General features: G+C 45.9%; 1 protein-coding gene across 1 annotated transcript; it reads left to right on the top strand.

The window, feature by feature from the left end:
* The first annotated feature begins 751 nt into the window (after positions 1–751).
* Positions 752–24033, top strand: LOC138743785 (inactive pancreatic lipase-related protein 1-like). Its single transcript, XM_069899389.1, has 12 exons — positions 752–800; positions 2963–3117; positions 3801–3926; positions 6217–6351; positions 7786–7894; positions 8634–8753; positions 10607–10726; positions 14688–14806; positions 20060–20189; positions 21052–21163; positions 21700–21867; positions 23660–24033. Exons 1-12 carry the CDS (start codon positions 752–754, stop codon positions 23727–23729), a joined length of 1413 nt encoding a protein of 470 aa, XP_069755490.1. The 3' UTR covers positions 23730–24033.
* Positions 24034–24795: the final 762 nt, after the last annotated feature.

The following is a 24795-nucleotide window of genomic DNA, read 5'->3' as shown; positions in this document are numbered from 1 at the left end:
AAAGAGGTCTAGGTGTCACAAGTCTCACACCACCAGGTTCAGGAACAGCTGCTGCCCCTCCACCATCAGACTCCTCAACAACAAACTCAATCAGGGACTCATTTAAGGACTCTTACTTGTGCACTTTATTGATTTTCTTTTTGTTCTCTCTGTCAGTTTGTTTACACTTCTTTATTTGTTTACATATTTTACGCTATGTAGAGTTTCTTTTTTGTACTACCAATAAGTGGTAATTCTGCTGCGCCCGCAGGAAAAGGGAATCTCAGAGTTGTATGTGATGTCATGTGTGTACTTTGATAATAAATCTGAAATATGAAGCAAAACTGCTGGCCTGCAGATATCCCCTTCATATCTATGTGTATCTAGAAGCCTCTTAATCATATCTGCTTCCTCCACCACTCCCGGCAGCCTGTTCCAGTCACGCACTGCTCTCCGTGTGTAACATTTGCCTCTCAACATCTCCCTCACCTCACCTTAAACATTTTCTCTAATGTGTGATGCTTTTATCATGGGGATAAGGTTCTGACTCTCCACCCTATCAACGCCTCTCATAATTTTATAAACCTCCATCAGGTCTCCTTAACCCTCAGCTCCTGATGCTCCAAAGAAAACAACCCAAGTTTCACCAACCTCTCCCCAATAAGTCTCCTCTTATGCTTCTAAATACTGGAGAGCACAGTGCCTGGTCTCAAATGCAGCCATCAGAAGCAACTTAAACTGAATGATTGAAATGCCTCAATTTCTCTTTCAGATGCTGAGTCTGTGGATTCTTGTCACTTTGATTCTTACCAGAATCAATGGTAAGGGACCAGGAAATTTTTCTTAAATATTCCTTCCTTTTGTGTTTAAAATGAAGATACAGACTCAAGATTCTGTATTAAAAAGTTTGTTTGCACTGCCTTCTCGTTTGCATTTATCTTTTTTGTATACGTATTTTTTCTTGAGTACATTTTTTTTGCACTACTGTTAAGTAGAAATTCTGCCTCGCTTGCAGGAAAAAGAATCTCAGGGTTGTATGTGATGTTATGTATGTAATGGTGAGGCCACATCTGGAGTACTGTGTGCAGTTCTGGTCTCCTAACGAGAGGAAGGATGTACTGGCTTCGGAGGCGGTGCAGCGGAGGTTCGCCAGGTTGATTCCAGGGATGAAGGGGTTAGCCTATGAGTCGTCTGGGACTGTACTAGCTGGAGTTTAGAAGAATGAATGTGTTATAGAAATGTTTAAAATTATGAAAGGTCTAGATAAGATAAAGGTAGGTAAGTTGTTTCCATTGATGGGGAGACCAGAAGTAGGGGACAGTTCAATATTCAAAGTAGTAGATTTAGGACAGTGGTGAGAAGGAACTGCTTTTCTCAGAGAGTGGTGAATCTGTGGAATTCACTGTCCATTGAAGCAGTGGAGGCAACCTCAGTAAATATATTTAAGGCAAAATTGGATAGATTTTTACATAATGAGGGAATTAAGGGATAAGGAGAAAAGGCAGGAAGATGGAGATGAGCCTATTGCCAAATCAGCCAGATCACATTGATGGTTCGATGGCCAACTCCTGCTTCTATTCCTTATGTTCTAATGTACTCTGGCAATAAATCTGAACATACATGACATCACACACAACCCTGAGATTCTTTTTTGCTCTGTCAAGATGAGAAAGAGAAGCAGAAGAGAGCCACCTCAGAGACACCGAGTTTCTGTGGATCCCGCTACCCCCTCCAATGCTACTGCCTCCTGCGCCCCCGTGATCTCTGTAGCCATGTGGCCTACTGTCTGGACCAGCGGTGACCCTGAGCTCCAGGTGTCCAAGCCTCCCTCCTCAGCTCCTGGTTCCCAATCCCCAATGTGATGAGGGAGCTGTCAGCGCCTGAGATCCTTTGAGAGCCCTGCTCAGTGGTGGATTAACTACCACCCTGGCATTAGGCTGAGCTTTAGTAAGGCCCTCCCCCTGACCTTGTCCCTCCTCCCCCATGGCCCCCACCCTTCATTGAATAGAATAAAGTGAAATTGTTCCATTTATTAGCATTTGGGCATGTTGCCCTCACATATTCTAAATTTATCTGCCGGGTATGTTCTGGGAATACACCAGTTGGTGTTTGATTGGAGGGGAGGAAAAACTTCATGAAATTAAACAACACCTTACAGAAGTCGACTGCTTAACGTTGAATAATTTGAAAAGTCTGTTAGTTACAAAAGGGTAAATTAAATCAGTTCTAAAATGTCAGTCTCAATACAAAATAACACAGGAGAAGGGAGAATCTTTTTAAAAAAAAGTAAATCTCCTGTGAGTGACGCTGCATGAGCCGAGCTCTGCTGCAGGAAGTAGACGTCAGACTTGCGCGGATGTACAAATGCAAGCATTGGTTGACAGGTAGCATTGGGACTGGCAGAGCCCAAATTGATACATGGGACTGAGACCCCACTGCTGATTGACAGGTGAATGCGGTACTTCTGCAAGCTTTAATTGATAGGTGGACCTGCCTGTGTCAATGTATCCATACTGGCAAGTGGATACATTGGTGTACCAGTGGTTGTGATGGGCTCCCTGACCTTCCAGGCCCCTAGGGGTCTAATGGTTAACCTGCCACTGGCCCTGCTCGCCATTGACACCTTCTCAAATCCTGTGTGCCCCCACATGACAAAAGAGATGCATTCCAAGAGCACCATTTGCAGTGTGATTTTGCATAACACACCCCCTTTTCCCCATTGGATCTTACCCCTCCACCATCAGACTCCTCAACAACAAACTCAATCAGGGACTTATTTAAGGACTCTTACTTTGGCACTTTATAGATTTTTTTTCTCTGTATTGCACAGTCAGTTTGTTTACATCTATACATTGTATACAGTTTTTTTTTACATACTGCCAACAAATTGTAATTCTGCCTCACCCACAGGAAAAAGAATCTCAGGGTTGTATGTGATGTCATGTATGTACTCTGACAGTAAATCTGAATCTGATAGGTGAAGGAGAATCGATCTGCTTTGACAGACTGGGCTGCTTCCCGCTTGGATACCCATGGAATGGGATAAAGGAGAGACCTGTCAACAGAGCTCCATGGAGCCCTGAAAAGATTGACACCCATTTCTTCCTGTACACCAGGCTGAACCCCAACAATTTCCAGGTAACACAACCTTCTCCCAGGCCAGTCTCCCCAGGAAACTCAGCTGTGTTTAGAGCTACAACAGGCATAATAAACACTCATGATTCTGCACCGTCACTAGGTCTAAAACCTGCACTGTGCACCCACCAGCACCATGGGAGCCCCTTCGCAAGAACCTGCACCACCACCAGGCCATACCCTGGATCTCCCACCCACCAGCACCATGGGAGCCCCTTCACTAGGACTGCAGTGGTTCAAGGAGATCAAGGGCAGTTCAGGATGGGCAATAAATGCTGGCCTGAATCCTGCAAATGAATAAATAAATGTGGTATTGAAGGCAGCACACCAGCACCCGGCAGATCCCTCAGTGCCTGTCAGAGACACTATCTCTCAGAGATTCCCCTGTAATCTAGGAGTGCCTGAACACGGGAGATGAGAGGAAATGCTGAGCTTCCCATAGAGCCAGTATCATCACAAACCCTCTTTCTGTTAGAGTTCTGCCGCTAAACCACCCACTGTGTCAGCTGAGGTTTGAACCTGGGCTTTTCTCACCCAGACTTGGGGGTTCTGTTACCCAAAGCTCAGCGTTCAGCAGGAGTTGCGCCTCACCTGCAGTTATCCGGGCAGTGGCTTCTCCTTCCCATAGCTCGCCTGCACACTCCAGGTCGGCAACAGCAGACGATTGATTTGGGCTATTTCTGCAGGAAATCAGTGGGATCAGCCCACAGACTGTTGCTGCCTCCAACTTCAACACTGATCGCAGATCTGTCCTGGTGATTCATGGGTACCTGGAACACGGAGATTCCACATGGACCATTGATCTGTGCAAGGTTTGAACTGTGTATCTGTGCAAGGGGTGAGCTGTAGATTAAAGAGAAATGTGATCTATGGATCGGTGCAGGGTGTGAACTGCAGTTTGGTGCAAGGTGTTAACTATGCATCTGTGCAAGGTGTGAATTGTTGAACAGTGGATGGTGAGAACATGAGATGTGATATGACGGATATTTGGTGCTCCAACTGCCCTGTGGTGTGTCTGGAGCAGGATGCGGCGATCCTGCGGAGGGGGGTATGGGTGATGGGAAGGATGAAGGGCTGCAAAGTGAAAGGAAGGGTTTCTGGGCCATCCCACCATTGCACCAGTCATGGGGAAATAATTGATGATTTTTAGAGGCAGGATTAATGAACACAAACATCAAAAAATAATTTTCTGCATTCACACTCTTCTCCCCCCATATGCTGCTGTGCCCTCCCTCCCTTATCCACCTATTACCTCCTCCCTGTGGGACCTTTCTCCTTCCCCTACCTCCCATTTGGTAGAAAAGCACAGACATTAAGGACAATTAGCAGGGGACGTCATGTCTTACAAATTTGATTGAGGTTTTTGAGCAGGTGATGGAGATGATTGATGAGGATAGGGCAGTAGAAGTTGTCTGAGTGGTCCCTCCTGGTCGGCTAATCCAGAAGATTCAGACACGAGATCTATAGTGAGTGGATAAGAGGATCCAAAATTGGCTTGGTCATAGAATTCAGAGGGTAATGGTTGAAGTCAAACAGTGAACTTTGTGTGGCAAAGATAAAGATACATAACCAACGTTTCCGGCTCGAGCCCGTCATCAAGGTATGAAAAAAATGTCGACAGGGACCTGAACAAAATGGTGGGGGGCAGAGGAGGAGCATGGTCCCACAGGCAGGAGGTAAAGAGGAGGAGCATGGTCCCACAGGCAGGAGGTAAAGAGGAGGAGCATGGTCCCACAGGCAGGAGGTAACAGGTGTATAAGGGAGGGAGGGCACACCGGCAAGCGAGAGAAATGGCTCTGTGAATGCAGAAAATGCTTTTTTGTTTGTTTTCCACAGTTGCTTGTGATTAATGTGAATTATTTTGTTGAAAATGTAGATGGGCTGATGAGTAAGTTTGCACTTTGCAGATGACATGAAAATGGCAGAATTGTTGCCAGTGAGGAAGGTTGTCAAAGGACACATCAGAATAGAGATCAATGGGAAATTTGGGCAGAGAATAGCAGGTGAAGTTTAATCTGGATAAGGTTGAGGTGTTGCATTTTGGCAGGTCAAATGCAAGACAAAAGTGAGTGAAAGGGCCCTTTGGAGCACTGATATTCAGAGAAATCTTGGGGTGCATCCACAGATGCTGAAAGTGGAAACAAGTGGATGGGGGGAAAGAAGGCGTACGGTACATTTGTCTTCCACTGCTGGGGACTTGGTTAGGGTACATTTGGAATGTTGTGTACAGCATAGGAAGGACGGGGAGAGGACAGTCACCAGGGCTAGAGTATTACCAATAAGGAATTGGATTGTTTTCTTTTAAATACGAAGTTATTTTGAAAACATGAAAAATCCTGGTATCAGGGGCATGGCATGTCATCAGATAAACCTCTGTGAGTTTGTCCACCAACATTGGCACTCCACAGAGAAGTTGGAATGAGGATTTATGGGGAAGGGTTTGGAATGAGATTGTCAGTATTGGAAAGGAGGGCCAAATAGCCCATTTGGTCCCGTTAGATCAGTTGAACTCTATGGCACACAATGCTGGAGAAACTCAGAAGGTCAAGCAGTCTCTATACAGCAAAGATAAAAATACATAAACGACATTTCAGGCTTGAGCCCTTCATCAAAGTATGGAAAAATGTTGGCAGGCATCTGAATAAAAGGGTAAGGGTGGCAAAGGCAGGAGGTAATAGGTGGAGAAGGGAGGGAGGACACGGCAGCGATCAAGGGGAGGATGGATGGCTGGGTGAAGGGAGATGGAAGGAAGAGGAGAGTGGATGGGGAAGGGAATGGAGGGGGAAGAGGAGAGCAGGTTAGCAGAAACCAGAAAAGTCGATGTTAATGCCATCTGGCTGGAGAGTGCCCAGAGGGAAAATCAGGAGTTGTTCCTCCAATTTGCGGGTGGTCTTGGTGGGATATACATGAGGCCATGGTCACACATGCAAGTGTGGGAATGTGATGCAAAACTGAAATGGTTGGCCACTGGGAGGTCCCTGTCCCTGGCGCAGTCAGAGCAAAGGTTTTACTTCAACCATGATGTCTGCAGGCTTTCATGCTTTACTTCTGCTGACTGGTCAGGTTCCAACTGAATTCAGGCTCTGTATATTTTTCTTTGAGACAATTCTACAAGCAGACGATGTCAACTGTATCTGTGTGGAGTGGAGAGGGGGCTCACAGTGCCCGTTCAGCCAGGCTTCTCAGAACCTCCGTGTCGTGGGAGCTGAGATCGTATACTTCCTTGACGCTCTGCAGGTAAGTGACAGTAAATACCGATCATCTTTTATAATAAATGCCCCAGAAAGCAGGGTGTAGACTGTAACAGAACAGGAACAGGAGTATGGAACGAGCTGCCAGATGAAGTGGTGAATGTGGGCTCAATTTTAACATTTAAGAAAAATTTGGACAGGTACAAGGATGGGAGGGATATGGAGGTCTCTGAACTGGGTGCAGGTCAGTGGAACAGACATGGATTGTAACATCACAGGAAAAATCTCCACATGGAACAGGTGTGGGCTGTAGCACAACAAGCACAGTCTGTTTGTAAAGCAGAATATGAACCTTAACCCAACAGGAATATTTTTCTCATAAAACAGGGTGTTGATTGCAATCGAACATGGACAGAATGTGGACTGTAACACTTCAGGTAGCATCTGCTTGTGGAATTGGGTGTAGGTTGTAGAAACAACACAAGCAATTTGCCTGTAAAACAAGTTGGCCTGTAACAGAACAGGAGTGACCTCCCTGGAACAATTAACAATTTGCACGAGGAATTCAGGGATCAGGCAGTAACAGTGGAGGCAAAGGGATGGATGATGTTGTGGGTTGAGACCCTGCTCCAGATTGCCACCACTTGTGGTCCCCTGTGTCTCTCAGTGTCTCACTGACATTGCAGCCAGGGGTGAACAGGATAAACAGTGCTCTTTATCTGAGCCACATTGGGGAAGTTGTCACTGACGTCTGTGGAGGATGTCACTGGGTAGAACTATAGAACCACAGAACATTACAGCACAGAAAACAGGCCCTTCAACCCTTCTAGTCTGTGCCAAACTATTCTGCCTTGTCCCACTGACCGGGACTCAGTACCTAGCCCTCCATACCCTTCCCATCCATGTACCTGTCCAAATTCTTCTTAAATGTTAAAATTGACTCCACATTCACCACTTCAGCTGGCAGCTCATTCCATACTCCCACCACTCTCTGTGTGCAGAAATTCCCCTAATGTTCCCCCTAAACTTTTTCCCTTTCACTCTTAACCCATGTCCTCTGGTATGTATCTCACCCAAACTCAGTGGAAAAAGCCTATCTATATTTACTCTGTCTATCCCCGTCATAATTTTGTAAACATTTAAAGCGGAGGTTAAAAGATTATTGATTAATGAAGATGTGAAAAATTATGGGGAGGGTGCAGGAGAATGTGTAGAGAGGAATAATGCATCAGCTATGATTTGAGTGGGTCAGCAGATCGATGGGTTAAATGGTGGTGTTCTACTCCTACGTCATACCGTATTATCCCACGAAGTCAGTCCATTCCCTATCAACCCTTCACCCTGACTCTGTGACACTCCCAGACAGAAACAGAGATTTGCTGTATTACTCTACCACCTGAAGCAACAAGTCTGTGAAGAGATTCGGAAGCTGTGTCTGACTTTGCCTGCTCACCTCCCTTCTCTTCTCTGTGTGGTCCAGAGTAACTACAACTATACCTTGCCTGACATCTACCTGGTGGGGCATGGACTGGGTGCTCACTCTGCTGGGGAAGCAGGTCGGCGGAAGCCAGGCATTGCTCGCATTACAGGTAATTCTCTCGGTCACAGCCTGGATTTGGAATGGCTGGTGTTTATGTGGGAGACAGGGAGAAGAGTTCGTAGCTGGAAGTGACTCTGTACTGGAATAAGGATGGGACGTACAGTGAATGGAGAAAGGCTTTATGGCATCTTTATGGACAGCAGTTAGAGGCTCTTACTCAGCTCCAGACACCAGAGTTTCCTGTGCTGTCACTGTGGAGTTGGCGTAATCTCTCTATGATCATGTGGGTGCTCCAGATTCCTCCCACATCCTGAAGGCCACTAAATTAATAGATTGTCCCCCTTGTGTGGGTAAGGTGGGGGAGTTGATGGGAATGTGGGGTGGGGGGAATAGTTTACAGGAAAATTGGGTGAGGAAGGGGAATGGCATTGCTCATAGGTTGAATGGTCCCCTTTCTGAATGTGGAGATTTAGGGATTGAGATTCTGTGCATTGCAGCAGATTGCATGCATCCCATGCATTACAGCGCCAGTGACCTGGGCTTGAATTCAGCGCTATCTGTCAGGAGTTTGTATGTTCTCCCTGTGTCTGCGTGGGCTTCCTTCAGGTGCTCCGGTTTCCACTCACTGTACAAAAAAATATGCCGAGTTGTAGGTCAATTGAATGTAATTGGGTGCCATGGGTTTAAATGGCCAGAATCAGCTTCTACTCTATTATAAATAACTAAATAAATTAGGCACAGCAGAGATGTGAGAGACTCTAGACTGATCCATGATTTTGTTTCTGCAGGCCTTGATCCTGTTGCCCCGTATTTCCAGAACACTCCTCCTGAAGTGCGCCTGGACCCCACCGACGCCCATTTCGTTGATGTGATTCACACGGATGGCTCCTTGCAGTCCCCTGACAAAGGTCGGTATCATTGGGGATATTTCCCGCATCTGGGGACAGCAGAAAGGTGGGGAGCACTGGCACAGGTCCTCACTGGGAAGGAGGTGAATCACAGGATCGAAACAGGCACCTCTGGCACTTGTTTCAAAAGGAATAGAATGTAAAAGCAGGGATGTGATGTTGAGGCTTTATAAGTCACTGGTGAGACCTCACTTGGAGTATTGTGAGCAGTTTTAGGCTCCTCATTTAAGAAAGGATGTGCTGATGTTGGAGAGGGTTCAGAGAGGTTCATAGGGATGATTCTGGGAATGAAAGGGCTATCATAGAGGAATGTTTGACACCTTTTGGCTTGTACTCGTTGGAATATAAGAGAAAGACGGGGAATCTCATTGAAACATTTTGAATGTTGAAAGTTGTGGACAGAGAGGATGTAGAAAGGTTGTTTCCCACAGTGGGAGAGTCTAGAACAAGAGGGCACAACTTCAGGATTGAAGGGTGTCTGCTTAGAACAGAGATTGGAGGAATTTCGTCAGCCAGAGGGTGGTAAATATGTGGAATTTGTTTCCACAGGTGGTTGAGGAGGCCAGGATATTGGGTGCTTTAAAGGCAGAGAATAGCCCCTTTTCCACTGGCACATTGTCCCAGGAATTAACAGGGAATTAACTGGGACAGGGTCCAATGGAAAAAGAAAACATTCAGCACACTGGCATCAAATGACGTCATTTCAAGGCGGGATTTACAGCCTCTACCCCTACTCATATGCTGATTAAACCAATGGAAAAAGGACAGCAGAAAATCACCATTTCCAGTTGAAGGTAGAACATTCTGATCTCAGGTATGAATTGTGTTCAGTGGAAAAGTAGTCACTGTCCCAGTTAAGGATGGCCCAGTGGAAACAGCACAAGTGGCTTCCTATCCCAGGACACTGCATGGCCTATTAGCCGGGATGCCAGTGGAAAAGGGGCAATTGATAGGTTCTTGATTAGCCAGGGCGTCAAAGGTTATGGGGAGAAGTCTAGGCAGTGGGGCTGAGTGGGGAAATGGATCAGCTCATGATTAAATGGTAGGGAGGACTCAATGAGATGAAAGGCCTATTTCTCCTCCTATGTCTTATGGTATTATTTTTGGTGGAATGCATAAAATTGACCAGGGTTTATAAGAATGCCAAATTGGTCAGGATGGAAGAGTTGGGCCAAAGGACCTGTCCCTAGGTCGAAGTGGTCTAGGAAATAATGAGGCAAGACAGTGAGCCAGGGTGGGGGTGGGGGGGGGGTGAATTGTGAGAGAGGGAAAAGAAGAGCAAGACATGTCATAAAGTGAAATGGTGAAAGAACAAGAGAGAGAGAGACACGATTCATGTACTGGGAGGTAGTACACCCCTGCCATGGAGGCACATGAAGAGGTGCCACTTGCCTGGTTCCCCCACCAATAAGAGTTGAAGGAGAGTCCCTTCAGAGTCACCAAGTGGCTGTGGATTCACCTCCTGCATGCCTGCAACCTCTGCAGCCGCAGGGCTTCCTGTTCAGTCTAGTGGTGACCCTGAACTCCTGGTTCTGAACCTCTGAAACTATCAGGAAGTTACTGACAACTGAGGCCCTTCAGGCTATTGGCACCCTCACAGATCGCAGTCCCCACACCTGGTTCCCATGGCCCGTCATCATGAGAGGGCAGTTGAGAGTGTGATGGAGAGAGTGGGGAGAGAATGTGGGGACAGTGAGGGAGAGAAAGTGGAGAGATGTGCGGTGGAGAGAAAGAGAGGGGGAGAGACAGAAAGAGAGAGAAGGAGAATATGCAGAGACTAAGAGTCCAAAACCCTCTCTCGGTGGGGTATCTGGGAGAGTGGGGGCCAATCTGATGGTCTGTCTCTGTCATAGGGTTTGGAATAACCTATCCTTGTGGCCATGTGGACTTCTACCCAAATGGCGGAGAGAACATGCCAGGCTGCTCAAAGAACCTCATTTCAACCATCCTGGATGTGGACGGGATCTGGGAAGGTTAGTGACAGAAGGTGTTGGTGTAACTCAGACACACGCTGCGGTGGGACCCAGCACTGTTGCACAGCCTTTCCTTGAAGTGTTTTGAGAGGCTGGTGATGAAGCATTTCAGCTCCTGACTGAGCAGTGACGTGGATGCGTTTCACAGGTTTATGGTGGATGCCATCTCACTGGCTCTACACAAAGCTCTTGAACACTTGGGCAGTAAAGATGCATACATCAGGATGCTTTTTATTACATTAACACCATCATCCCCTCAAAATTGATCAGCAAACTCCAAGACCTGGGACTCAACACCCCACTATGTAATTGGATTCTGGATTTCCTCAACTCCAGACCACAATCAGTGAAGATTGCTAAGAACATCTCCTCTACAATCTCCATCAGTACTGGAGCACCACAGGGCTGTGTTCCTAGCCCCCTGCTTTACTCACTTTACGCCTACAACTGTGTAGCTCAATACAACAATTACACCATCTACAAATCTGCCGATGATACCACGATAGTGGGTTGTATAAAGGAAGGGGATGAGTCAGCGTACAGGATGGAGATTGAAAACGTGCACCAACAACAACCCTGCACTCAATGTCACCAAAACTAGGCAATGACTTCAGGAAAGGAAAGCCAGAGATCAAAGTCCAGTGATCTTTGGGGGACCAGAGGTGAAGAGGGTGAGCAAAATTTAAGTTCTTCACTATCTCAGAGAATCTTTCCTGGACCAAACACACTAATGGCATCATGAAGAAAGCACATCAATGCCTCTACTCCTCAGGAGTTTGCAGATGTTTGGTATGACATCAGAAATCCTGGCAAATCTTTACAGATGTGTAGTGGAATGTGTGCTTATTGGTTGCATCAGAGTCTCGTATGGGGACACCGATACCCCTGAGTGTAAAGCCCTCCTAAAGGCAGTGGATACAGCTCAGGACATCACAGGCAAAACCCTCCCCACCATCAAGAACATCTACAGGGAACACTGCGATCATCAAAGGTCTAAACCACTGAGCACATGCTCTGTTCTCACTGCTGCCATCAGGAGAGGTGTAGGTGCCACAAGACTCACACCAGCAGATTCAGGAACAGCTAATATCCCTCCACCATTAGACTCCTCAATAACGACCTCAATCCGAAAATGGTAAATCTAGACCAAACTGGATTTATCAAAAAAAGATGCACAACAGACAATATTTGTAAATTTATTAACTTAATTCATGCAGTAGAAGGGAATAAAGCACCAACAGTAGCAGTTGCTTTAGACGCAGAGAAGGCCTTTGACAGAGTAGAATGGAATTATTTGTTCAAAGTATTGCAAAAATTCAGTTTACTGGAGAAGTATATTAATTGGATTAAAGCATTATATAAGGGACCATTAGCGAAAGTGACAGTAAATGGACATGTATCAAAGCAATTTAACTTAAGCAGGTCAACACGGCAGGGATGCCCACTATCACCTTTATTGTTTGCGTTAGCTATAGAACCACTAGCAGAATTGATAAGAACAGAAAATAATATAAAAGGGATAAAAATAAAAGACAAGGAATATAAAATCAGTTTATTTGCGGATGATGTTATAGTATACTTAACAGAACCAGAACTATCAATAAAAGAATTATATAAGAAATTGAAGGAATATGGAGAAGTGTCGGGTTACAAGATCAACGTAAATAAAAGTGAAGCAATGCCTATGAATAATGCGGATTTCTCAAAATTTAAGAAGGAATCACCATTCATTTATTTATTTATTTTTAAAAAATTTTTATTTTTCACACCATAAATCACATTAACCATGGTACACACTTTTTACTTTTCACACATATACAGTGCCATTTTCTCCCACCCTCCCTCCTCCCATCCCACCCTCCCTACCTCCCCCCTCCCGTCCATTTAAGGTATACATTCTAGGATACATTAAACCAGTCAGACAATGTTGTCATTCAATAAAAATACACCAGAAATTCTACTGAGTCCATTCTTTTCATTTCCTTTTCCTTCCGTTAACTTGGGTAATGACTGTCATCGGTAGGTTTTCGCTATTGTATTTAATGTAAGGCTCCCAAATTTGTTCAAATATTTCAATATTATTTCTTAAACTATATGTTATTTTTTCCAATGGAATACATTTATTCATTTCTATATACCATTGTTGTATTTTCAAATTATCTTCCAATTTCCAGGTTGACATAATACATTTTTTTGCTACGGCTAGAGCTATCTTAACAAATCTTTTTTGTGCATCCTCCAAATCAATTCCAAATTCTTTGTTTTTTATGTTACTTAGGAGGAAGATCTCTGGATTCTTTGGTATATTGTTTTCTGTTATTTTATTTAATATCTGATTGAGATCTTCCCAAAATATTTCTACTTTCTCACATGTCCAGATTGCATGAATTGTTGTTCCCATTTCTTTTTTACATCGAAAACATCTATCAGATACTGTTGGGTCCTATTTATTTAACTTTTGAGGTGTAATGTATAGCCTGTGTATCCAGTTATATTGTATCATACGTAACCTCGTATTTATTGTATTTCTCATCGTTCCAGAGCATAACTTCTCCCATGTTTCCTTTTTTATCTTTATATTTAAATCTTGTTCCCATTTTTGTTTAGTTTTACCATTTGTTTCCTCATTCTCCTTTTCTTGCAGTTTAATATACATATTTGTTATAAATCTTTTGATTAACATTGTATCTGTAATCACATATTCAAGGTTACTTCCCTCTGGCAAACTCAAGCTGCTTCCTAATTTATCCTTCAAGTAGGATCTCAATTGGTAATATGCCAGCGCTGTATCTTGAGTTATATTGTACTTATCTTTCATTTGTTCAAAGGATAAGAATCTATTTCCTGAAAAACAATTTTCTATTCTTTTAATCCCTTTTTTTCCCATTCTCTAAAGGAAAGGTTATCTATTGTAAAAGGGAGTAACTTGTTTTGCGTCAATATTAGTTTTGGTAATTGATAATTTGTTTTATTTCTTTCTACATGAATCTTCTTCCAAATATTGAGGAGATGATGTAATACTGGAGAAGTTCTATGTTGTACCAATTTTTCATCCCATTTATATAATATGTGTTCAGGTATCTTTTCCCCTATTTTATCTAATTCTAATCTCGTCCAATCTGGTTTTTCCCTTGTTCGATAAAAATCTGATAGGTATCTTAATTGTGCAGCTCTATAATAATTTTTAAAATTTGGCAGTTGTAAGCCTCCTTGTTTATACCATTCTGTTAATTTATCTAGTGCTATCCTCGGTTATAACATATAGTTTAAGAAATAATATTGAAATATTCGAACAAATATGGGAGCCTTACATGAAACACAATAGCGAAAACCTACCGGGGACAGTCACTACCTAAGTTAACGGAAGGAAAAGGAAATGAAAAGAATGGACTCAGTGGAATTTCTGGTGTATTTTTATTGAATGACAACATTGTCTGACTGGTTTAATTTATCCTAGATTTTGTACCTTAAATGGACGGGAGGGGGGAGGTAGGGAGGGTGGGATGGGAGGAGGGAGGGGGGTGGGGGAAAAAATGGCACTGTATATGTGTGAAAAGGAAAAAGTGTGTATCATGGTTAATGTGATTTATGGTGTGAAAAATAAAAAATTTAAAAAAAACAAAACAAAAAAACAACGACCTCTATCAAGGACTCATTTAAGGACTTTTACTTGTGCACTTTATCGATTTGTTTTGTTCTCTCTTATTTCACAGTCAATTTGTCTACATTTGTTATCTGTTTACAGTTTATCTGTTATCTGTTTACCAATAGGTGGAAATTCTTCCTTGCCCGCAAAAAAAAAGAATCTCAGGGTTGTATGTGATGTCATTTATGCTCTCTGATCATAAATCTGAAATCTGATTGAATGTTGGAGAAGACTTGATGGGCTTAATGGCCTATTTCTGCTCCTATGTCTTATGGTCTAATGCTTATGAATCAGAATTGTTCTTTCTTCCCATAGGCACAAAGAATTTTCTGTCCTGCAACCATTTGCGTGCCATTAAGTATTTCACGGAGAGCATTGGGTCACCGGATGGTTTTGTGGCCTTTCGTTGTGCCAGTGAGGAGGAATTTCAGGCAGTAAGTACAGAAGAAAGGCAGCATTCAACAGTGCTAGAGAAACTCAGCAGGTCAAGAAGCAAATGAAGCACAACCCTTGTTTCAGGCCTGGCTTTTCATCGAGGTGTCGAAAACCAGCCAGACATAAAAAGGAACGGTGGAGGGAAGAGGAGGAGAACAGGCTGACAGGGTATAGGTGCATATCAGTAGGAGGGGAGAGTCTGGGAGATCACACTGTCCTGCAGCTTGGGAGCTGTGGGTTTAACAGAGGGCGATGAGTGAGAGTAACTCTCATAGAACTGCCTTCAAAGAGAGGAGAACATCTTCAGGGTGGGCATCCCTCGAAGAGGCTTGGCAGTGGAGCAGACAAATGTTTCCAAAGGGAAATTCTTCCACTCATACATGGATCCATGTCAGTAGCCATGTTGACAGCCCATGGCTAATCACTGCTTACCATTATACTTGTGGCCAACAGTTTGGATTCAGGATTAACCTTTAGAATTATTAGAATTTGGGTGTGGTGTGTATTAAATGACAAAGAGGGTGGGTGTGAAGGCACTTTATGTGGTAATCAAAGACTTTGAGGGCAGTGACTGCATGGGTTAATCAAAGGGCACAGCTGACAGCACCCTCTCTCTAGTACACACACATACACACACACACACACACACACACACACACACACATGCATTTGCACGCATACACACACATGCAGTTGTGCACATATGCACACCCTTGTGCACAAGCACACACAAACAACTCACGCATGAGCACAATACACACACACACATGTGCATACACACACTTACACACGTGCACACATTCACTCACATGCACATACACACTTATGTGCACATATGCACGCACACACACACACACACACACACACACACACACACACACACACACACACACACACACACACACACACACACACACACAATAAGGTTAAGCAATTTTAAAGAATTTAAAGCTTCCCCTCCTTGTTTAACTTAAAATATATACTGTACTCTTCTTTGGCTTGGCTTCGCGGACGAAGATTTATGGAGGGGGTAAAAAAGTCCACGTCAGCTGCAGGCTCGTTTGTGGCTGACAAGTCCGATGCGGGACAGGCAGACACGATTGCAGCGGTTGCAGGGGAAAATTGGTTGGTTGGGGTTGGGTGTTGGGTTTTTCCTCCTTTGCCTTTTGTCAGTGAGGTGGGCTCTGCGGTCTTCTTCAAAGGAGGTTGCTGCCCGCCAAACTGTGAGGCGCCAAGATGCACGGTTTGAGGCGTTATCAGCCCACTGGCGGTGGTCAATGTGGCAGGCACCAAGAGATTTCTTTAGGCAGTCCTTGTACCTTTTCTTTGGTGCACCTCTGTCACGGTGGCCAGTGGAGAGCTCGCCATATAACACGATCTTGGGAAGGCGATGGTCCTCCATTCTGGAGACGTGACCCATCCAGCGCAGCTGGATCTTCAGCAGCGTGGACTCGATGCTGTCGACCTCTGCCATCTCGAGTACTTCGACGTTAGGGATGTAAGCGCTCCAATGGATGTTGAGGATGGAGCGGAGACAACGCTGGTGGAAGCGTTCTAGGAGCCGTAGGTGGTGCCGGTAGAGGACCCATGATTCGGAGCCGAACAGGAGTGTGGGTATGACAACGGCTCTGTATACGCTAATCTTTGTGAGGTTTTTCAGTTGGTTGTTTTTCCAGACTCTTTTGTGTAGTCTTCCAAAGGCGCTATTTGCCTTGGCGAGTCTGTTGTCTATCTCATTGTCGATCCTTGCATCTGATGAAGTGGTGCAGCCGAGATAGGTAAACTGGTTGACCGTTTTGAGTTTTGTGTGCCCGATGGAGATGTTGGGGGGCTGGTAATCATGGTGGGGAGCTGGCTGATGGAGGACCTCAGTTTTCTTCAGGCTGACTTCCAGGCCAAACATTTTGGCAGTTTCCGCAAAGCAGGACGTCAAGCGCTGAAGAGCTGGCTCTGAATGGGCAACTAAAGCGGCATCGTCTGCAAAAATATACTGTACTGTACGTACAATAAATATACATTCTGCATGTTTCAGGCAGCGATCTTCCACGATGCCACAGGGTGGTGCCAGTGAGCTGTCTGGTTCTTCAATACGTCCCTCCGATTTCTGCTCACACCAAGTCTGTCCTCTCTCCTCACTTTCCTTCACCAACATCATTCTTCAGCTGAGACTCAAGGAGGTGTCTGAGATATTCACTCGCAGGCAGGGGATACTGGCTGTAGAGCGATACATTTGAGAGGTGTATGTCCAACTCTGGTCCAGGTTTACAGAGCTGTCCGTTATGTAAGCAGGGATACGTTGAGAATCCAGGGGTAAACACCTTGGAGGTGAAGGTTGGAGGTATGACTATTACTTCTGCAGGTTGCGTGATATATTGGAGTTGTGGAGAGTGAGGAAGATTGTCCAAGGTGCAGCAGGAGATGGACCAGATGGGAAATTGGGCAGAGCACTGGCCCATGGAATTTAATCCCAACAAGGGTGAGGAAAGTAAACAGGGGCAGAACAAATCCAGTAAATGGCAGGGGACACAGGCATGCTGGTAACATAGCAATCTAAGGGTTCAAATTATGAGTTCCCTGAAGGTAGTAACCCAGGTGCATAGGGTGGTGACTATTTTACCCTTGGCTTCATGTTGGGACATGAAATATAAATGTTGGGAAGTTGCGTTAGAACTTTACAAAACATAGAATGTGTTTGTGCTGGAGATTCAGGAGATTCACCTGAAATGGAGATTTTCAAAGTTCCTTTTATTGTCACATAATAATACATAAAAATGGGGCACATAATTAATGCAGCGGTTAGTTTAATGCTGTTTCAGAGCCAGCAATTGGGACCAGGGTTTGAATCACGTGCTGTCTGTAAGGAGTTTGTGCATTTTCCCTGTGTCTGTGTGGGTTTTCCTCGGGGGCTCCGGTTTCCTCCCACTGTTCAAAACATACAGGGTTTGTAGGGTAATTGGGTGTAATTGGGAAGGTGACCATGCTGTATGTCCAATCCATTGGCAACCCAAGCTCCAGATCAAAACCTCCGTCACGATCAGGAAGCTTTCAGTGCCCTTCAGGAGCCCTTTTTACCCTCAGCAACCTCTCAAATCCTGGCTCCAGTACCTGGATCCCATGAGCCAGTCTCCAGCAGCCTGCAGCTTGTGCAGGGTCCCTCAACCCCAAGCCTCCTGGACCAGATGGATTGCCCCCTCGGGTTCTTAAAGAAATAGCAGTAGAGACTTGTGGAGGTATAGGTACTGATCTTTCATGAATTAATAGTACTGGATTAGCACAAGTGTGACCCCAGTATTCAAGGAGGGAGGGAGGCAGCAGAAAGGAAATTATAGACTGGTTAGCCTGACATCAGTGGTTGAGAAGATGTTGGAGTCGATGGTAAAGGATGAGGTGGCAGAATACTTGGAGACACATGACAGGATTGGTCAAAGCCAACAAGGTTTCCTAAAGGGAAAATCTTGCTTGGCAAACCTATTAGAATTCTTTGAGGAAGTGACCAGCAGGCTGGATAAAGGAGATGCAGTAGATATTGTGCATTTGGATTTTCAGAAGGCCTTTGACAAGGTGCCGTAAATGAGACTCCTTAACAAGGTAAAAGCCTGTGCTACACCAGAAAACATATTAGCATGAGTAGACCATTGGGTGATTGGCAGGAAGCAGAGAGTTGGAATATAAGGATCATATTCTAGTTTGCTGCCTGTGCTAGTGGTGTTCCACAGGGGCTGGAATGAATAGCTTTGTGGCCAAATTTGCAGATACGAAGGTAGATAGAGAAACAGGTAGTGTGGAAGAAACATGGAGGACTGACAGATTAAAATGGCAGAGAATTGTCAAATGAAATATAATGTCGGAAAGTGTACAGTCATGTATACAAAATAAACAGGCAGACTATTTTCTAAATGGGGAGAAAATTGAAAATACCCAGATGCAAAGGGACCTAGGAGTTCTCATGCAGGATCGCCTGAAGGTAAACTTCCAGGTTGAGTCAGTGGTGAAGAAGGCAAATGCTGGCATTCATTTCAAGAGGAATTGAATATTAGAGCAGGGATGTGATGTTGAGGCTTTATAAGGGACTGGTGAGACCCCACTTGGAGTATTGAGACCAGTTTTGGGCTCCACATTTAAGAAAGGATGTGCTGACATTGGAGGGAGTTCAGAGAAGATTCAAAAGGATGATTCCAGGAATGAAAGGTCTATCATATGAGGAGTGTTTGACAACTCTTGGAATTTAAAAGAATGAGGGGCATTTCATTGAAACATTTTTAATGTTAAAAGGTATTGGCAGAGTAGAAAGGTTGTTCCCCATGGTGGGAGAGTCTAGGACAAGAGGACATAAATTTAAGATTGAAGGGTGTCCACTTAGAACAGAGATGTGGAGGAATTTCTTCATCCAGAGGGTGGTGAATCTGTGGAATTTGCTGCCACAGGTGATTGTGGAGGCCCGGTCATTGGGCATATTTAAGGCAGAGATTGATAGGTTTTTTGATTAGCAGGGCATCAAAAGTTGTGGGGAGAAGCCTGGGCAGAGGGTCTGAGTGGGAAAATGGATCAGCTCATGATTAAATGGTGGGGCAGACTTGATGGGCTAAATAGCCTATTTCTGCTGATGTCTTATGGTCATGTCACCAGCAGCCCACAGCCTGTGTGAATCCTTCAGCCACTAGGCCCCTCGCTGGTTTTCAGCTATGGACACCTTCCCTGTAGGGTCTTCTCCCAGAATTCTTCTTAATGACAGGTGTTCTCCCCATTTCTGCGCTGCTCTGCTCTTCCCCTGGAGTCTGCAGCTCCTCTTGGCTGCTGGTACACACAGGCAGCTCCTCCCTGGAGTCTGCAACACATCATAGCTGCTGCCACACACAGGTAACACCACCCTGGGCTCAGACTCTGTGGTTATAAAAGACAGTGTAGCTCCTTTAACAGGCCATTTAAACGTTGCAAAGAGCTGTCAGCACCACAACCAGGCAGTAAGACCTTGCAAAGCCCTGTTGGTCTCCGTTCATGGCTCCCCTGGGTCCACACCAGGGTCAACACCATAATTTCTTGCTGTATTTATGGCGAGAGATGGGTGATGCTGAAACCTTGGAGGCTGAGAGGCAAGCTGGTGGAGCAATGCTAAATTATTGGCAGCATACATAACTCAGGAGTGACTTCTGCTGTGTCACTCTTGTCCCAGCCTCTTATTGGCTGGTGGAATCATTCTATGCATGAGAAAATTATAGGAGACGGTGGTGCGGTTGTGACTGTGTCTGTTCCAGGAGCAATGTTTCACATGTCCACCTGAAGGCTGTCCGGCCATGGGCTACGATGTGGGGAGGTATCGCCCTGCCCCAGGCCTGTTACACCAGTCCTTCACCCTCAACACCGGCGACTCCAGTCCCTTTGCACGTGAGTTACAGCCATGGGCAGGACTCGCGGTTACCCATGCCCCCACCACGGTCCCCCACAGAAGGGAGGGAGCACCCTGTCTCCTCACACACCCTCCCGCTTCAGCCTCCCCTTCTTCCCTCCCCCTCCTCTTCCCCCCCTCTCCAACCATAACCCCCCCACTAACAGAAAGGGAACATTCCCCCTATCCCACCCTCTCCCTTCCCCACCCCTCATCCCCCTCTTTTCTTCCCCCTCCCCTTCACCCTTCCTTCCTCCCCCTCCTTTCCCCTACCCTCCCTTCACTCCTATCCCCACCGCAGCCCCCCAACACCTTGCCTACCCTCCCATTTTCCCCTCCACTTTCCCCTCCCTCTCCTCACCTCCTCTCCCCTTCGTGGTTCCCCAATGCCAAAAAGGGACCTCACTCCCCTCCCCTCCTCCCCCTCCCCTGCTTCCCCATCGCCTCCCCTTCTCCTCCCTCCCCTCACTCGTTCTCCCCTCTCCCCCTCCCCTCCTCTCCTTCCGTCTCCTTGCCCCCTTTCCTTTGCCCCACAATGGCCCCCACAATGGTGGGGAAGGACCACTCTCCCTTCCCCTCCTCCTCCCCTCCTCCCAACAATGAGGAGAGGGTTCACTCCTTCCCCTCCTCTCCTCTCTTCCCCCCTTCTCCCCTCCCCATCACTGAAAGGGAGGGAATTCACTCCCCCTCACTCACCCTCACTCTCCCTCCCTTCCTCCTTTCCCTCACCACTGCCTCGCCCCAAGACAAGGAGGGATCTCTTTCCCCTCTCCCCGACCCATTCCCATCCCTGTATAACCTCTCTACTGTGGTGTGAGTGTTCCCCATGTCCTCACTGACTCACTACCTCTTGCTCCACAGTCTGGCGATACGCAGTGTCGGTGACACTGTCTGGCTCCCGTGCCGTGTCGGGATACATCAGTGTGGCCCTGTATGGTACCAAGGGGAACACTCACCAACACAGAGTCACAGAGTAAGCAGTGTCTGTCAGCGCCTGGATGACAAAGTTCCTTCTCACTGTGACCCCTTCATCAAAACATTCCTGCCCTTAATGGCTACACCCTACCTCTCTGGCAGATAATTTGCTCTTTATTATTATCTCTGCTTTCCCTGACTGAACCCTGTATCCAAAATGTTTCACCATTCTTGACTTACATGAGCCTTTGGGTCAATGGGGTGGTCTCTGTGCTACCTCTCTTATTGGGTGCCCAGTCACACACAATGGGGCCTTACCTGGTCCTTTTACCTTGGCCCATACCTGTGGCCTAAATGGGTCCATACCTGGGGCTGTACCTGGGGCTTTACCTGGGCTGTACCTGGAGCCTTACCTGGGCTGTACCTGGACCCATACCTGGTCCTTATCTGAGCCGAACCTGCTCCTTACCTGGGCTTTACCTGGGCCATACTGGGCCTTACGTGGTCCTTACCTGGGCTTTACCTGGGTCATACCTGGGCCTTACCTGGGCTGTTGAACTAACTGCTGGAACCTTCCCTTTGTCTGATTTCCAGAACGAAGCTCCACCCAGGGACCACATACACGTCACTGATCGACATGGAGTTGGACGTTGGGAATGTGACCAAAGTCAAGTTCCTCTGGAATAACAGCATGATAAACATACTGCGCCCTCAGCTAGGAGCAGGGAACATCACCCTGGTACGAGGTCAGGACCATGCCAGGTTAGTCAGGAGTAGAAGCACAAGCCATGAGGTCTGAGTGGACACCTGCTGTGTTGTTCTAGTTTAAGTTTATTGCCACAAAATACTCAATTCTTTTGCGAGTATTCTAACACATTATCTCTAACGTTCACACAAACATATAAAGAGCACAATTTACAGAGTGTGGGGGTACAATGAAAAGGAAGATCGATTAGCACCAAGCAAGGACAGCACGAGAGCACTGTTGTGGGCTTCATTCATGGGCCTGATGGCTGTGGGGAAGAAACTGTCTTCAAGTCTGTTGGTGCTTGATTTCACACACCTGAGCCTTCTTCCCAATGGAAGGAGGGAGAAGAGCATGTGCCTGGGGTTCTTCAGTGTGTCGGCTGCCTTTCCCAGGTAGCAGGAGAAGTAAATGGAGTCTGTAGAGGGGAGGGAAGTTTGCATGATGTACTGACCTGCATTCACCACCTTCTGCAGATTCCAACCTTGAACAGAGCAGCTCCCATCCCACACTCTGATGCACACAGCGGGTCTGGCCTTGATGGTGCCCCTGTAGAAGCTGTTGAGGGACAGCAGGGACATGCCAAACTTCCTCAGTCTTCTGAGAAAGGAGAGACAGTGTCGTAAGAATCCCTGTGATTCATTGATTCAGTGGAATCTAGATGTGGTGTGGTGGGGGGAATAGGAGCAACCAAGTTCAGGAACTTCTGAATTGGAACATGTGTAGCCACACAAAGAGGAGAGCCTGGCTCTGTAAAGTAAGCTTTGGCTTGGAGCACCTTTAGCCAACTGTGACCACACCAGTATTGCTCTTAGAAATGATTTGTTGGAGATTTTCTAGAGGGGTTAAGCTCAGGATAGAGTTCATTGGTGCAGTGAGGAGAAAGGTCATGGCAAGTTTGGAGAGAATGGAATGAAGGAAGTGTTCCTGTTGGTGGGTGGTTCAAGGACCAGAGGGCATGGAATGGACAATTTGGGGCAAAGGTACAAATGTGGCCTGGATGAGGTGAGTTGGACTCCAACAGGGATTGGGTGGCTGCTGGTCAGCTGATTTGATGGCTGAAGGGCCTGACTCCATGCTACATTGATGACTCCGAGAGACGGTGGCACTGGAGTGAAGATGGTTTGCTGAGCTCTGGGGAGCCAATGAGCAAGTGGCCTCCTGAGCAGTAATCCAGTGAATCCACCATTTGAACTGTTCTTTTTACATTTACACATACAGTATGGTATCAGGCCCTTCTGGTCCATACCGCTGAATTATACCCAATTGACCTACAACCCCCGTATGTTTTGAAGAGTGGGAAGAAACCAGAGCCCCTGTGAAAAACCCATGGGGACACAGAGATACAATGCTGGATTCAAACCTGTGTCGCCCAAATTTAACTGTTAAACCTGATCTAGTGTAGGTTTAGGAAGGATTTTACTGCCTCAGAAAATGTCACCAGGTCTCTGAGGGATTGATTGTGAGGAGGGGGTCAGATTGTCTGGATGGGAGGGATTGAAGACTGAGTCAAAATTTTGGCATCTTGTGAGGGAGTTTAAAGACAGATTGGAACTCTAACAACACCTTCATTCGGAAACTGATACACATCTCCTCCACAAATGTCTCAGGAATGGAGCCAAAGCAATGTGTGGGCAGATCCAAGGGGTCAGTTCTTATCTCAGTAAACAGTAGAGTAGGTTGGGGGAAAGAATGGCTTCTCATGGTCTTTGTTCTTCTGAAGGCTAGGGCTGTGGGGTAAACTGCATGCAATGTGGCTTTATGAAGTCCCAGCTATAGAATTCAGAAATCTTTGCTCTGCCTTTGCAGATTCCAGTTTTGTGGGAATGAGGTAGTCATCGAGAAGACCCTTCAAACCCTTATGCCATGTGCTGACTAGCCAGTGTGCTGGAGTGCAGTGCAGCCCATCAGAGGTTCGTTGGTGGCTGACCAAAGGCCATCTTGAATGCCTGGAATCCTTCCGGAAACTCAGAAAAACCTGGATAATGCAATCAAATTGACCATCTTTGAAAGCAAGGAGCTGACAGAGCATTTAATAGCTGCAAATTGGATTGATCATAGCAGCTGGGTAAAGGTGCCCATTCCATGGCCCAGGGACACCTCCCCATAATATGAGGCATTCTCTGTGCAGAGGCAACTCTTGGGTTGTATCTGATCCACAACCACTGAAATAAAAGATCTCATCCCCTTGCCTCATTTCGTCTTTCAATAGAAATGCAGATGGCAGCAAAGACACGGAATGCTGATGCTGTGACACAGAGATGAGCAGTAATATCAGTAAAACCAGGGGCAAAGAAACCATAGAACATTACAGCACATAAACAAGCCCTTTGGCCCTTCTAGTCTGGCCAAATTATTATTCTGCCTAATCCCACTGACCTGTGCCCTGTCCATAGCCCTCCATACCTCTCCCATCCATGTGCCTGCCCAAATTTTTCTTCAATGGTAAAATTGAACCTGCATTCACCATTTCAACTGGCAGTTCTCACCACACTCCCACCACTCTCTGTGTGAACAAATTTCCCCTATTGTTCCCTCTAAACTTCTCCATGTCCTTTGGTTTGTATTTTACCTAACCTCAGTGGAAAGAGCCTACTTTCATTTACTTAATTTATTCCGTCATAATTTTGTACACCTCTATCAAATCTCCCTCATTCTTCTACGTTTCAGGGAATAAAGTCCAAACCTGAAGAGGGAAAGGTTTGGTCCATTGGGTCAGGGCAATGGGAATAAATGTCAAGTGGGTTGGACCTTGGGGATATTGTCTGATGGGGATAAATGAAAGGAGATTGGTCCTGTGGGACTATATGTAGTGAGAGTGAAGGACAATCTGCATGAGGTTATGTCATGTGAGACTCAATGTGAAAGGCTTAAAGGCACTTTCACACAGAAAAAATTGCCTAGTTGGCCTAGTTGGATGAACTGCCTCTGGAAGCCCGATTGGC

The sequence above is a fragment of the Narcine bancroftii genome, chromosome 10, assembly GCF_036971445.1.
Source record: "Narcine bancroftii isolate sNarBan1 chromosome 10, sNarBan1.hap1, whole genome shotgun sequence".
NCBI classification, from domain to species: Eukaryota; Metazoa; Chordata; class Chondrichthyes; order Torpediniformes; family Narcinidae; genus Narcine; species Narcine bancroftii.
The sequence above is the reverse complement of the archived record's forward strand: the minus strand, read 5'-3'. Positions and strand labels throughout refer to the sequence as shown.